Source organism: Gaeumannomyces tritici, assembly GCF_000145635.1.
Source record: "Gaeumannomyces tritici R3-111a-1 unplaced genomic scaffold supercont2.9, whole genome shotgun sequence".
Lineage (NCBI taxonomy): Eukaryota > Fungi > Ascomycota > Sordariomycetes > Magnaporthales > Magnaporthaceae > Gaeumannomyces > Gaeumannomyces tritici.
In genome coordinates, this window is record NW_008804553.1 from 291,104 (window position 1) to 304,421 (window position 13,318).

At 60.1% G+C, this 13,318-nt stretch overlaps 6 protein-coding genes across 7 annotated transcripts; 2 read left to right on the forward strand and 4 right to left on the reverse strand.

The window, feature by feature from the left end:
- Positions 1 to 500: 500 nt before the first annotated feature.
- Positions 501 to 2,961, reverse strand: GGTG_12552 (hypothetical protein). Its single transcript, XM_009230452.1, has one exon. It carries the CDS (start codon positions 2,341 to 2,343, stop codon positions 1,015 to 1,017), a length of 1,329 nt encoding a protein of 442 aa, XP_009228716.1. The 5' UTR covers positions 2,344 to 2,961; the 3' UTR covers positions 501 to 1,014.
- GGTG_12553 (hypothetical protein) lies at positions 2,723 to 3,229 on the forward strand (the record flags this gene model as incomplete). The annotated part of the gene is made up of 2 exons (XM_009230453.1): positions 2,723 to 2,779; positions 2,897 to 3,229. The coding sequence occupies 2 exons, from the start codon at positions 2,723 to 2,725 to the stop codon at positions 3,227 to 3,229; spliced, it is 390 nt and encodes a 129-aa protein (XP_009228717.1).
- A 553-nt stretch (positions 3,230 to 3,782) lies between these two features.
- On the reverse strand, positions 3,783 to 4,501 carry GGTG_12554 (hypothetical protein; the record flags this gene model as incomplete). The annotated part of the gene is made up of 2 exons (XM_009230454.1): positions 3,783 to 3,964; positions 4,022 to 4,501. The coding sequence occupies 2 exons, from the start codon at positions 4,499 to 4,501 to the stop codon at positions 3,905 to 3,907; spliced, it is 540 nt and encodes a 179-aa protein (XP_009228718.1). The 3' UTR covers positions 3,783 to 3,904.
- A 2,708-nt stretch (positions 4,502 to 7,209) lies between these two features.
- GGTG_12555 lies at positions 7,210 to 9,047 on the reverse strand. Of its 2 annotated transcripts, XM_009230455.1 has the most exons (4): positions 8,700 to 9,047; positions 8,545 to 8,552; positions 7,945 to 8,371; positions 7,210 to 7,698 (listed from the first exon to the last, which is right to left on the reverse strand). In XM_009230455.1, the coding sequence occupies exons 1-4, from the start codon at positions 8,809 to 8,811 to the stop codon at positions 7,634 to 7,636; spliced, it is 612 nt and encodes a 203-aa protein (XP_009228719.1). In that variant the 5' UTR covers positions 8,812 to 9,047; the 3' UTR covers positions 7,210 to 7,633. The 2 variants fall into 2 exon arrangements, with proteins under 2 accessions (XP_009228719.1, XP_009228720.1); XM_009230456.1 differs by having other exon boundaries at positions 7,945 to 8,552.
- A 305-nt stretch (positions 9,048 to 9,352) lies between these two features.
- Positions 9,353 to 11,258, forward strand: GGTG_12556 (impact family protein). Its single transcript, XM_009230457.1, has one exon. The coding sequence runs from the start codon at positions 9,568 to 9,570 to the stop codon at positions 10,516 to 10,518; it is 951 nt and encodes a 316-aa protein (XP_009228721.1). The 5' UTR covers positions 9,353 to 9,567; the 3' UTR covers positions 10,519 to 11,258.
- On the reverse strand, positions 10,620 to 13,136 carry GGTG_12557 (hypothetical protein). The gene is made up of 2 exons (XM_009230458.1): positions 12,389 to 13,136; positions 10,620 to 12,304 (listed from the first exon to the last, which is right to left on the reverse strand). Exons 1-2 carry the CDS (start codon positions 12,410 to 12,412, stop codon positions 10,829 to 10,831), a joined length of 1,500 nt encoding a protein of 499 aa, XP_009228722.1. The 5' UTR covers positions 12,413 to 13,136; the 3' UTR covers positions 10,620 to 10,828.
- Between the last annotated feature and the right edge of the window lie 182 nt (positions 13,137 to 13,318).

Consider the following 13,318-nt stretch of genomic DNA (forward strand, 5'->3'; position numbering starts at 1 on the left):
AAAGTTCGAGAAACGCGAAGAGGGAGTAGGCGGGCGCCGCCGTCACCAAATCAAATGGCGCTAGGCAGGGAGTAACAATTTTCCGTGCATTAGCGTGTCAATTTCTGCGGTCCCATTGGCCTGTGGGAGCTTAAACTGTGGAGCATTTATCGGGTCTTGCGTCCAGAACCTGGCGGTCCCTCACCACCCGCTTGCACCGCTCAGCCTCAAGAGGAGGAAGCTGCTGGTGGGGCGAGCAACAGATGCTTCCTCAGCCAGCAGAGTCACACTACTACAAGGTGGACGCTTGGTCGAATGATAGAGAGTGACCCATGGTCGAACATCAAACAGCACTTAAGTGAGTGCACCCCAACACCGAAGTGAATGAGCGCTATAATTGCGGCGTGGGCGAAGGTAGAAAGTGTCGACTCCACTAACACTCACATCTCGCATATGGATCGCAGCTTACACGACTCCTGTAAACGTGGCTCAGACACTCCAGACAATCATAGAATGTTGTAGTTAGAAAGCATTGGCTCACACATGTCATGTCATGTCACATTATAGGAAAGGCGATTATCAAAAAGTGTTTTCAGGGTATATACCCATCCCTCTAGAAAGGGACTACTGTCTGACTGCGAAACCCAAAGGGGTATCTGCCCGAGGGCCTGTCCGCCAAGGTAGCCCAAGTGAGAGTGTATGTACATGTCTGTGTACATGAACGAAGGTCGTGAAGAAGAGGGATATCATCCGAACTGTTCCATGCCCAAATACAAAGACCAAAAATGAATGCGTGCGCCTCGCAAAGCTCTAAATGCCTCGCCTCACAAAAGCAAACCCTAGTTTTTTTTTCCCGTCCAAGAGAGGAAAAGAAGAAAAAAGTTGAACAAAAAAGTGGGAATCGTAGAAGAGAAGTTGGTTACTCGTACAACAGAAAGAAGAAGAAAGCGATGATCATAAAGGCGTGTGCGTGCTCAAGAAGTTAAGATTGAAGGCGCCGAAACCGGTTCCGGCAGCTCATGTTGGTTGACCGCTTTAGGCGCGGAAGGCAGCGACCCTCCTGCCGATGGCGGCAACGGAGAGGCTCGAGCTCTGGCCGGGGGTGCAGCTGGTGCCGGCGGCCAGGGGCATGGCGACCGACCAGACGCCGCTGCCGCAGAGCTGGTAGGCACTGCCGCCAACGCAGTTCCACTGGCCCTCGGGGCTGCAGGCGGAGCCGGCAGCTTGGGCGCCGGCACCGGTGGCAGGTGCCTTTCCGGAGCTGGAGCCGGAGCCGGAGCCGCTGCCAGAACCGGAACCGGGGGCGGGGGCGGCGGGAGCACCACTGGGCTTGGCGGGAGTGCTGGGCGAAGTAGGCTTGGCGGGAGCAGCAGTGGGGCTGCTAGGAGCAGTGGTCGAGCTGGGAGCAGGAGCGAAGACACCGCCGGGAACCTTGCCGCCGCCGTTGCCGTTGCCGTTGCCGTTTCCACTGCCATTGCCATTGCCATTGCCATTGCCATTGCCATTGCCATTGCCATTGCCGTTTCCGTTTCCATTTCCGTTGCCATTGCCGTTACCGTTACCGTTACCACCACCGTTGGCGGGCTTGGACGGCGACGCGGGAGGCTGCGCGGGCGTGGAAGGAGTGGATGGGACCGAGGGGCTGCTGCCGGCCTGGCCGCCGGGGGTGCCGGAGGCGCACTGCAGCTGGATGAGCCTGTTGGCCGGGCCCTTGCGATCAACCGACTTGCCCGGGTTGGGGTACTTGTAGTCGGAGCCCTCGACGGTGTTGCAGGCGTTCTTGCCGTCGATGTTGGTGACGAGCATGTCGGGGAGGGCGTCGTAGGCCGACTTGGAGCCGCCCGAGCCGGTCAGCTCGACGGGGGCGCAGTTCATGTAGAACTCGCGGTTGCCGATGCGGTTGAGCCAGGTCCAGGCGACGGTGGCCTTGCCAGCGGGGATGTCGCTCGGGATCGGGAACTGGAAGGTGAAGGGGCTGGCGGCCGAGGCCGAGTCGCCCATGTTGCCGGCGACATCGGCCACGCAGCCGCCCTCGATGGAGTGGATCACCTTCCAGACCGACTGCTTGGTCGGGGCGGTGTCGTAGCTGATGGAGATCTGGCACGAGCCGCCGCCGTGCGTGGCCTGGCCGGTGAAGGCGAGCTTCTGCGACGAGCCGAGGGGCATCTGGGTGGCAGCGCCCGAGTAGCCGCCGGCGCCGACCTGGCAGGGGAATGCGCGACCGGATGCGGTGTCGAGGGGGCCGTTCTGCAGGGCAGGCGTGCTGAAGGGCTTGGGCTCGGCAAGGAGCATGTGGGCGTTGGTGCCGGCAGTGGCAAAAGCCAGCATGGCGGCGAGCGCCGTGTTCTTGTTGCTGAAGTACATCTTGATCAAAGATCTTTCTGTTGTTTGTTTGTGGGAACTGGAGTTTTCGTTCCGGACGAGCGCAAGAATTCCCTTGTTGTTTTTTTGTGCTGGGTTTGTCGTAAGACTTTGCAAAATCTTTGAGTCTGGAGGGCTGTAGGGAGAGTCACAAAAAGTGCAAGCACTTTATATCCGTTCGACTTCGGGAATGAAGGTACTGCGCCAGGCGAGTTGTTGGAAGTCAAGAGTGGAAGACAATGGAACAAGTTCTAGCCTTGAAAGGAGTGAAGGCAAAGAAACAAAAAAGGGTTTGTCGAAGGACAGTAGTCGATGAGCGTAGGGAGAAAGAAGGTCCTGGACGACAAAGAAGGTGAGGGCAAACAGAGCCTTAAATGTCGAGATGCTGAAAGGCACAGTCGACTGCTGTTTGGTGGTTGGCCGCAAAAAGATCGGGCGGGTAAGATAAAATCGGGGTAAGCTAGACCTAGTTGGTTCTAGAGTCCCGACGAAAAAAAAAGAAGGTGATGCTGCAGGAGCAAACGAAGGTAATCCAACAACTGATTGGACACGAAAGGCACAAGGTCGAACGGACGGTGTGGAGGTGAGGGCCAAAAGGAACATCGAGAGCCAGACCTTCTCGGGAAGCCGCCTAGATATGCGTCTAGCAAACCACAGCGCAGAGCACGCGCCATCACACTGGGAGTGGGCACTGACAGCTCTGGGGTCACCCCTGGGAGCCGTGCCGACGGCAGCCAGTCAAGCTCAGCCATCACCTCTTGCCCCTGGCCTGACGAGGCATGAGGGATCGACGACATGGGTCATCTGGTCCCCGGGGCTGGCGTCTGCGCCCTCTGATAGGCCGGGCCTACGCACGCCGGCGTGTTTCGAAGTGGGACAATATCGATGAGAGGGACAGGAAGAAAAGGGCCCAGCATTCTTTTCCTCTGCGCTCTTCCTTCCCCCCCTTTGGTGGGCCAAAAAGAGTGGAAAAGAAAGCCAAGCGGGAGGGGCAAGACAGGACGACAGGGGTTCTATGGCATGGGGCCCATCCCCGTCGGTGGATTTGCGCACGGCGCAGTGCCGCTGGACGCTCCGAAGCTGGGGGCAGGGATGGTCGCGCCGCTTTTTTTTTTTTTTTTCTTCTACCCCTGACGAGCCACGGGGATGCCCAATATGGCAAGTCAGCAGGGGCTACCGAGCCGCGGCCCCTGAACTGCCCAAGGAGGGGCCGTGGATGGATGAACTCTCGAGCCTAGAGAATGCGGACACACAGGCACACCATCACGGCCCCTCGCGGCTCCATGCTGACGGCAGGTATACGAAGGGACGAGAGAAAAGGGGAATACGGCGCACGTCGTGCAGTGTGTGACTGACTTACGGGCCTATTCTAGGCCAGATCTAGAGCCTGGGCGACGAGCCATGCAGGAACAAACTCCCGCACCTCGGTGCAGGGGATAGGGGGCAAATACGACGAAAGCAAAGGGAAAAGTGGGAAGCGGGAAAAGATGGAAGGCGGAAGGAAAAAAGAAAGGATGTGCCGGAGGCCGCGTTGGCGCGCACTCTGCGACGATCATGGTTCAGTTCAAAGTTCAGCCTCCCTTTTCGCAACAGCATTCTCGGTGTAGTCGGCCTTAGCGTAGCGCTGTATTTTGGGGGTGTAAACGGCGTCGTGGGTCAAAAGTCCCCCAACCACACACACATTCCTAGTGAGACAACCCCAACAATGTTTTGGATACGCGTACGAGAGGCTCAATTCGACGGTACCAGCCCCTAGGAACAATTCGCAGCCCTCTGGAGCCTGCAATGCAAGGCCGTCGGCCAGGTCGACCTGATTCCAGCTGTATTCCATGCCAAGGCCAGTGACGTGAGCGTCGAGCGACCAGGCAAGGAAAAAAAAAAGAGACCCAATCGGGCAGGGCGGCAACAGGCAGCTGCCGGCACGTGCCTCATGCCGGTGGCCTTCTGTCGGGCTGCCTACGTCCTTTCTCTGGTCGGCCCCACCGATGGCGCTGGGGCAGGCAGACAGCGCTGGCGTGCAGGCATTTGCGCGCGCCTCCTCGCAGCCGGGCGACTTTTTTTCGTTCCATTTTCCTTCCCCACCGAACAGCATCTCACACATCGCATCAACGTCGGCGTCGGCAATCCCCAGCCGCTCGATGGACAGGGAGACAGGGGGCATGCAGCCCCTCAGGGGTAATCCCCTGAAATAAACGAACGTTGGAATAAATGGATCCCCACCATCCCAACTCCACCGGATCCACCACCCACATCGGATTGCTTACCTGCGCACTGCAGTCTGATTTTTTTTCGGCGTCATCCTCTCGTTCAGATCAGGCTGTTCGCATCTGCCACCAGTCCGCTGCCAGCCTGGCCGGAGGAATGCGGCACGACTAGCTGCTGTATGCCCGGTTGTTTTGTTTGTGCCTGATTCTGCCCGTGTCTGCTGTGCCCTTTCTGTGCTGTCCTGCCTGCAACGCTGACGCCGCAGCTTTGCAGCGAGTTGGCGGATCTTTGTGGATGGCTTCTAAAACAGTCGACGCACCCCTCGCCTCCGCATGCTTGTTCTGTTTTAACATTGCGTGTGCTGCTGCCCAGCTGGTAGCATCCAGATTCATGAGAGGGGTTGGGTTCCGGCACTTTTGTTCCGTTGCGCCTATGATTAGGCCAGGATGTCCTGTCTTGTTGACAAAAGGACCGCCTGGCTGCTGTTGTCGTCGCCGTCGTCGTCACTGCCCGGGCCAGCTCGCCAGGCGCTTGCTGGCATTTGCCCTCGCTGGGTCTCCTTGAGTCGCCACTAGCACCGGGCTGCAAATCTATGTCACCGTCACATCGAGTCGCAAGGCGTGCAGGCCACCTTGACGGCGGCCATTTCTCCAGCCGGCTAGCTAGCAGCACATGGAGGCTGCGCACGCACGTCTACGCTGGGGGGGAGCAGGCGAAGCAACTGCCGCTCAGCCCAACCACGTCAACCCCACTTTTTTTTTCTCGCGCACGGCCTCAAGTCGTAGCGGGGTTCGACCAGCTGGCCTCCACTCTGACTCTTGTCAGGTCGACGCACGCACTTTTCTTTTTTCCCCCACCACCGCAGCACTCAGCTGGACGTGCGCGCCAAAAAGGCACGGGCGGCACGCGGGAGCCAAAGGGTAGCAGCCGCGGGACCCAGATGGGCGATCGGGCGGGCCAATGGGCGGCTCTTGGGAATTTTGCCTGCGCAGCGGTTGAAACCAGGGCTAGAGTTTCACATGGCCGCCCCCTGCAGCCAATCCCCTCTCGACCTGCCCTGCTTTCTCTCCCGCCTCTTTTTGCAGCCGCAGGGGGGTTGTTTTTTCTTCTTTGCTGGTTGTGGTTGCAGTGGGTTCCAACATTGCAGACCAGCACACGTTTTTTTTTTGCTGCGCTGATCTGATGTCGTCTGGCGAGTAGGAAGCCTCCTCAGCACCAAGCCTCAGGAACCAAACGCTCCCGGCCAATCGCCTTGTCTGTGCTGCTCGTCCGATGGTCTAGACAAATAAGCAACAGCAGACAAACACGTTTCCAAAACACACAATCACCTCCCGCAATCTTGTTTCCTCGCCGTTGCCACACGATGGAAAATGTTTCGCCAGGGCGCCGGCGTTGATCCCATCTGGGCATCTGCCTTCCAGCCATTCGTCCAGCCATGCCTATGTGGCGTGTTTCCCCATGGCTGGGTTTTGATAAACTAGTGGTCTTGGGGTGATGAACCAGCTTGTCGAGCAGGGGACTGCGAGCAATCAAGTTCCTCGAATCCTTCTTTTCATCCTCCCAGCAATTCCCGGCTGTATTTTTCCGGTAAATGCCCCGATCCAGACCAGCCTCGGCTGAGGTTGGTGGCGTGGACCGGGGGGAAGGTAGGAACGGGGAGGCAGCCTTCAACACGAGGGCAGATGGGGTCAGCGGCGGCCTAACGGCTCAAGTTCATCAAGCATGAACTCGGATAGATTACGAGGTGGAGTCCAACCCAGGCCTGGACAACTCGCTCTTGCGCCTTTGTCCCCGAGCTCTCTGCGAACCAGCGTCATCGCTCCAAAGGGTGGCGCAGCAGGGCAGAACTGTTCACCCGTTCCCTCCCGCGCGGGCATACCGTGATCGCCACAGGGTCGAAAGCTGTCGGCTGCGCAACACGCGTGTGCCACACCGCAGACGAGAAAGAAGGAGAGCCGGTAGCGACGGGTTCCGTGGTGTGGCGTCGCGAGGGAGGGACCCAGCCTAGAGGCGAGCAGCTCGCATGAATTCTTCTCCACCTTGTGAGGGCCACCATCCCCCTCAGTCCGAGAGCATGGGACAGGGGAACGACACGAGGGGGCGACCCTTGAGAGTTTTTTGCCTGTGTTCTTCCAAGAAGATCGGATCAAAAAGACAAAAAATCCAGAGCAATGGGAAGGGCAGAAACCATGCACGCACACCCCCACAGACGCAACCCTACCTGGCCCCGACCACAAGTCAGCTGTCAAAATCTGCCTATAGAGAACTGGCATCCATGCTAGCCATGCGCGCAAGCGCGCGCGCCCGGGCCACTGGGTGTCTCGAGTCAAGTGAGGCGGTCGTCGGGATGCTGGTCGATATGACTGCCTCCTGCGTCTTTGTTCATGCACCTCCACGGAGACAAAAAAAAAATAACACCACAGGGTGGGAAACGGGTGGCGGCCCATCGGCGGTTGTTAGTCCGTCGCGAACGCGCGCGGGAAGGACAGAGCGTTTCGAAACGAAAAAGCTTGTCCTTTTTTTCACGCATGGCGCCCATGGCCAACCAGGACTTTCCCAACAAAGCGCCGACCTGCTCGGCGGTTCTTGCTTGGTGCCTTGCACGCACACTGTGACCCCTCTGTCCACCATCACGGCATCACGGCATCGTGTCCACTCTCCGCTTGTCAGGTTGAACTTGAGCCTTGCCGACTATAGGTCGAATTTGTCTATTGTCATAATCCGACTCTAGCGGCGCTTTCTGGGGTCGACGCCACCTCGTTTGCCTCTTCGCATCTTCCCAGTGTTGCCTCCCTTTGATAACTCCACCTCTATTTCCACATGATGCCCGTGCTCTCCTCTGCTACATCTCCCGGGATCGAGGCAGGTTTTCCGATTTGGTGACTCGGTTTTTGTCTTTTATTCCCTCATCACCCACAGAAGACATGGCGCCGCCGCCCAGAGCCTCTGCATTTGGGGGAAGTGTCTCGGTGCCCCTCCTAGTGTCGTCGGAGATGGGTAGCACACGGCACCGTCACACAGCTCGAGCGCCTCGCCGCCCTCATCCCAGCCTCCTTTTGGTGAATGGGGTGAAAACCGACTCTTCTCCCTAGCTCTGCTTTGCCTCATCTCCGTCCTCCGTCGCGACCGTGGCCGGGTGGTCGGGATCGCAGTCTAATTGGGTGGAATCATAAGATGAGCACTTTTTCAGCAAGAGGGATTTTCATGAACGGCGGCGGTCGGACAAACAAGTCGAGACGAGCCCCTGCTTTTGGGGGAAAAGACGCAAAGGCCGGGGGTGGTTGGGGTTTTTGTAGGGGTGGGTGGAGGGATGGACTGGTAGTGAAACAAATGGCCGCGATGCCCACCACACACACACAGACACACCCTCGCCCTCACCATCAGCCGCCCAAGACTTACCAGCAAAAACGTAGTCCTCCCTCACCCACTGCCTAAGCTTGTCCCTGCGGAACTCGTCAAAGTCCCACTCCTCATCGTCGAGGTTATCCTTGAACCTGTAGACATAAGTCTGCGTCTCGACCTCTGCGCCGCCGCTGCCGTCGTCGACGTCCAGCAGGCGGACGCGGACGGTGCGGCGCGTGTACTCGCTGCCCTCGAAGTAGTCGAGCTTGGCCACGTTCTCGGCCGTCAGGCCGTCGACGAAGGCGCCGCGGACCTCGCGGCCGGGCGTGGCGGCGTCGGCGACCACGCCCGGGTAGTCGGCGTGCTGCACCCGGTGCCGGCAGTAGCCGGGCAGCACGGCCGGGCGGAACCGGTACTTGTCGCGCACCTCGGCCGGCGGGTTGCTGAGCCGGAAGCAGACGGTGAAGAAGACCTCGGGCGCCATCTGTTTATTCGCCCCATCCGGTTGTTTGGGTTAGAAAAAGGTGGTTGGACATGCTAGAGACGCACGGTCGCAGCGGAGATGCCTAAAGCGGCATGGAGTTGGCGACGGCAAGGTTTGCCGCCGCTCGCCCGCTAGTAGTGAAGGTGGTTGACTGGCTTGGAGGGGGTTTGTACCAAGGTTCCTGAGTTCAAAAAGACTTGTCAGATACCTTGATCGGATCGGGGCCCAAGCAACGCGGCAGAGCCGGGACTTGGCCGCTGTGACATCTCTGTGCGCGATATTGAGCATAAGCAAGGAGTGTGACCAGACGATGTCTGTAGCGCCTCACCATAGAAGAAGGCCGAATACGATTCCTGCCCAGCAGCGGAATTGCCGCTCTCCGCGGTGTTATCGCCCATGTTTGTTTGCGCTACGGACAGATCGACGCGGGTCTCGGCCATCGAGGTTGGCGTTGGGGTTGGCGCGGGGAAATTCTGTGGTGGGATTCGGTGGTGGTGGCAAGGAGAACATCAAGATTTCGAGACTGTCACTTAAACAGGACCAAAAAGGACACTCAGCGATGGCCCCCAAACTGCCAAACGAGAGGTGTATTATTGTCGCTCCGAGTGCAAGCAAACAGTCTACCGTGAAGATTTTTCTTTTCTTTCATAGTCTATCTGATTGCTCATCCCATTTCCCGTGCAGCCTTACCGACCCCTTTGGGTTTTCGGCTTGCTGCATATGTATCTGCTGGAGCCAGAAGCATCAGTGGATGGGCAGGCAGCAGGCAAAGCCATGACTATCCATGTCCGAACATTGGGGTTCGGAAATTCGAAAAGTCAATTTGCGTGTATGAGATGAGCGATGATGAGGATGGTTCCGAAGCCTTGATATTTTACAATGTGTTTGCATCAGTTATTTAGAAAAAGACTGCCCAACGGTTGAAGCCCCAAAATTTCCATTTCTATCATGGCCGCCTGCCCAAGCGAGGGGTCGCGTCATGTCTGCATGGGCGGTGATGGGCAACGGGTAGGCACATGTAGGATTTTGTGCTTTTGCGACTCACCAACAAACAAACTCACACGGCTTCACTGAAAATTCTAACCTCCCCGCAAATTCCCGGCAAGGCCGGAACAAACACGAAGCTTTCGCGCTCAAGGCCCAAACAAGGGGGACTAAGTAGCCATACTTGTCGCAATACTCAGCTCAAGACAAAAATGTCAGAAGAGCTGCAAGACGAGGTCGAAGCCCTCAACTCCATCTACGGCGACGGCACGCTCTCGCCCTCGGGCGACCCGGACATCTACATCCTCCAACTCCCCGGTGGCAACAGCAACGGCGACGGCGACCTACCCTCCTCATCCACAGCGCCGGCAGCAGAAGACAGGCCGTCCCTGCGCCTGCGCCTCCCCGCGTCGTACCCGGACGAGCCCCCCGCGGTGCTGGGGACCCACAGCTCGGGCGGCCGGGCCCCGGGCGCCGCCGCCCGCCATCTCGCGCTGTTCCGCCAGGCCCTGGGCGCCGCATACCAGCCGGGCGCCGTCTGCCTGTTTGACGCGCTCGAGGAGCTGGCCCGGCTGCGCGAGGACGAGGATGCCGCCATCGCCGCAGCAGCCGCCGCCGAGGAGGAGGAGGAGGAGGACGGCGACAATGACGGCGGCCACGAGGAAGAACGGCGCGCACCAGCACAGCGCGGGCCAGAAGCGCCGCCATCACCACCGCCAACAGCAGCAGCACTGTTGGAGCCGCCGCCGTGGGTGACGTCGGACCCGATCGTGGAGATGCGGTCGACCTTCATCGCGCGGTGCGCGCGCGTCACGTCGCCGGCGCAGGCGGCGTCCTTCGTGGCGCACCTGCTGGCGACGGACCGACAGGCGCGGGCGGCGACGCACAACATGACGGCGTGGCGGATCCGGGGCGCGGGCGGCACCGGCACGACGTTCCAGGACTGCGACGACGACGGCGAGCAGGCCGCGGGGGGCCGGCTGCTGCACCTCATGCAGCTCATGGACCTGTGGGACGTCATGGTGGTCGTGTCGAGGTGGTACGGCGGCAAGAAGCTGGGCCCCCGCCGCTTCGCCGTCATCAACCAGGCCGCCAGGGACGTCTTTGTCAGGGCCGGGCTGGTGCCCGAGTCCGGCGCGGCCAAGAAAAAGGGGCACAAGTGAGGGCGTGAGGCAGCAATCAGGCGTCTTTGGGATGCTCGGTGGGCCTTGAAACACGCTGGCTACCTACCTATATGCTACAATGGGCAGTCTCGCAGTCAAGTCTCCAAACCCCTGGGCTCCTGTTTTGATTCTTGTTCTCGGCATTTACATATCCAAGATTGTGGCGCACTCAACGGCATCTATTTTCTAGCGCCATGGGCTATATCCCATCTCTTCTTCCGACATTGACTTGCTGCTTTTCCCACGCCTTGGATATTGAATGATTTCAGAGTCAATTTTCCCCCGCGCGCCCTTACTAGACACCCACCACCTACTTCTTCACCAGCAGCGGCCTCAATATCTCGAGCGCCTTCTCGGACTGCTCGCGCGGCAGGATCACGGCGCCGGCCCGGGCCGTCGACAGGTACGACAGCTCGGGCAGCAGCGGCGAGTTGAGCGCCTGCTCGCGGCGCGCCGCCTCGGCCTCGTCCTCGCCGACCATCTCGCGCACGACGCGGCCGGCGACGCCCGACACGATGCCCGTGGCCTCGAACGGCAGGGCCGCCAGGTCCAGGAAGATGGGCACCAGGTCGCCCTCGGTGTAGCCCATGACCGAGTCGCCAAAGAGCGGCAGCAGCGTCTTGTCCAGCAGCAGCGACGGCGGGTCGTCCTGCGCCAGCGTCACCGATAGGAACCGCGGCCGCGACGCCAGGGCCGCCACGAGACATGCGTACAGCCGTGTGTCCACCGCGTCGGCCCACGTGTGCGTTTGTTGTTGTTGCTGCTGCGGCTGCTGGCTGTGCTGGTGGTAGTCGTGGCCATTATGGCCGCCGCCGTTCTGGCCAAACCTGGCACCGCCGCCGCCGCCGCCGCCGCCTCCACCACCGCCGTCCCCTCCCCCGCCAAGCCCGCCTCCCCCTGATCCTTTGGGGCCCGTGTTCAGTCGGTTCAGCGACGGCCTGTTCATCAGCCCGACCGAGATCTCCCCCGCCAGCTGGCGCGTCGACGTCTCGTGGCCCGAGCAGTGGATGAGGTGCAGGTCCGGGTCGACGCGGGGCTCGACGCGGCGGCGTCGCAGAAGGTCAAATGTGCGCGCCTGCAACTCCTCCGCGTCGTGCGGCACCGGCGACCCGGGCTCCAGCTTGAACGGCCGCCCGTGGCCGACGCCGCCGCTGCTGCCGCTGCTGCCGCTCCTACTGCTGCTGCTTCCCGCGCGCGAGTGCGGCGCCGTCTGGAGCCCCCCTCCGCCGCCACCGCCGCGCGCGGCCAGCGGCGACACAAAGGACGAGTCGCTCCCAGAGCTGAACTCGAAGCCGCCCGCCAGCAGGGCGGCGACGACGGAGCGGCGGTCCTTGCTCGGCACCAGGATGAAGTCGCTGTAGTAGGTGGTGATGAAGAAGATGGGGATGCCGGCCAGGGCCAGGGGCGACGACAGGTCGACGACGCGGCAGCCGGCGTCCATGCCGGCGTTGATGACGCACAGCGCCACGTATCGGTCGCGCGACACCGACACGCGGCGCGCCGCCTCGCGGGGGAGGAGCCGCCCGATGGCCGGCTCGAACACGGCCGCCACCCACGACGCGTGGCACACGACGGAGCACTCGACGGGCGTCACGCTCACGTTGAGGAACCCGTGCCGGTGGTCCCGCCCCAGCACCCCGTCGGGCGCCGGGGCCGCGTCGTCGGGGAGCCGCGCGCGGTTGCCCGGCCAGAGGCTCTCGCGCTGCGGCAGGAGGACCTGCAGGATTGGCTGGAGCAGGGACGAGTAGAGGTCCAGCGGGATGTGGATGAGGCTGAGCTCGCCGTCCTGTGGGGGGTGGTTTGAGAGGCTTGTCAGTTGGCTTTGTCTTGGATTTCCTGCGTCGACTGACCCAACAGGGCCGCAACTTACAAGGAACGAAACCTGGGCGTTCATGGTGGCGGTGATTCCTCCCGACGGTGACGAACTAGAAGTTCTCTGTATGTGCCCCAACCGCACCCGAGGAGACAATGACCCCGAGTGATGTGGTAGCCGTAGATTCCCAAGCACGGGGGAGCCCAGGTCTCGTGCCGCCACCTGCACTAGCGAAATCAATAGCAAAAAACCCGGGAGACCCAGTCAGAGAGCAAGACCCGGATGTGGGGAAATCCAGATAAGGGCTGGGCCGCCGTAACCTTTTTTTTCTCGTCCTCCTCCTTCTGTCCGTAATGGTTTCCGGGATATGGCGTTGGCGCTGGCTGTTTTGCCCTTGGGATTTGACTCGTGGGAGACGCCGCAACCGGAAAAATGGCGACGGGACGGACTCGAATTTGGAGGGGGTCTCAGAAAGCTGCAGGCGGCCTATCGACCATGTGCTTGCATCCGAAAGAAGGTGTCCCTTTGACGGCTTTGTTCTATTTGATGTTGTTTTTTTTTTTGCGTCGCTCCTCCCAACCCGCTCGGCGTTCTTTGTTTTTACGCGTGTTATGATGCCATCGCGGGGTTTGTGGGGATCGAGGTCTCGAACTTTAAATAGGCAATTTCGAGACGAACGACGCGGCTGGCTGGGCGAGGGGGAAAATTATAGTTGGTTGATGGGCGGATGGTATGGTTTGATGGCAGCCAAGCGAGGGATTGCGATTCGACCGTCGTTGAAGACAAAAAGCAACGTCGACAAGTGATATATGTAGCCGCAAGAGCGCAGGTCAGGTACCCAACCCACGAGCTAACTAGTTGAGGGTCTGGCGTATTATTCTGATTTGCATTGGGGAGGTTGGTTGGCAGAATAGCGTGGCACTAGTGGTGACTGACGCACGAAGGAATGGAGAGCAAGGGCAGAGAGGACTAGCTTCCCCAGAAGAA

What these genes read in the sequence shown, in the direction of transcription:
- GGTG_12556 (XM_009230457.1), top strand. Translation starts at nt 9,568, where the DNA reads ATGTCAGAAGAGCTGCAAGACGAGGTCGAAGCCCTCAACTCCATCTAC.
- GGTG_12555 (XM_009230455.1), bottom strand. Translation starts at nt 8,811, where the DNA reads ATGGCCGAGACCCGCGTCGATCTGTCCGTAGCGCAAACAAACATGGGC. An exon ending in GGAGGACTACGTTTTTGCTG is followed by an intron (nt 7,699 to 7,944) that starts GTAAGTCTTGGG and finishes CCACCCAATTAG; the next exon opens with ACTGCGATCCCGACCACCCG.
- GGTG_12552 (XM_009230452.1), bottom strand. Translation starts at nt 2,343, where the DNA reads ATGTACTTCAGCAACAAGAACACGGCGCTCGCCGCCATGCTGGCTTTT.
- GGTG_12557 (XM_009230458.1), bottom strand. Translation starts at nt 12,412, where the DNA reads ATGAACGCCCAGGTTTCGTTCCTT. An exon ending in ACGCCCAGGTTTCGTTCCTT is followed by an intron (nt 12,305 to 12,388) that starts GTAAGTTGCGGC and finishes CACCCCCCACAG; the next exon opens with GACGGCGAGCTCAGCCTCAT.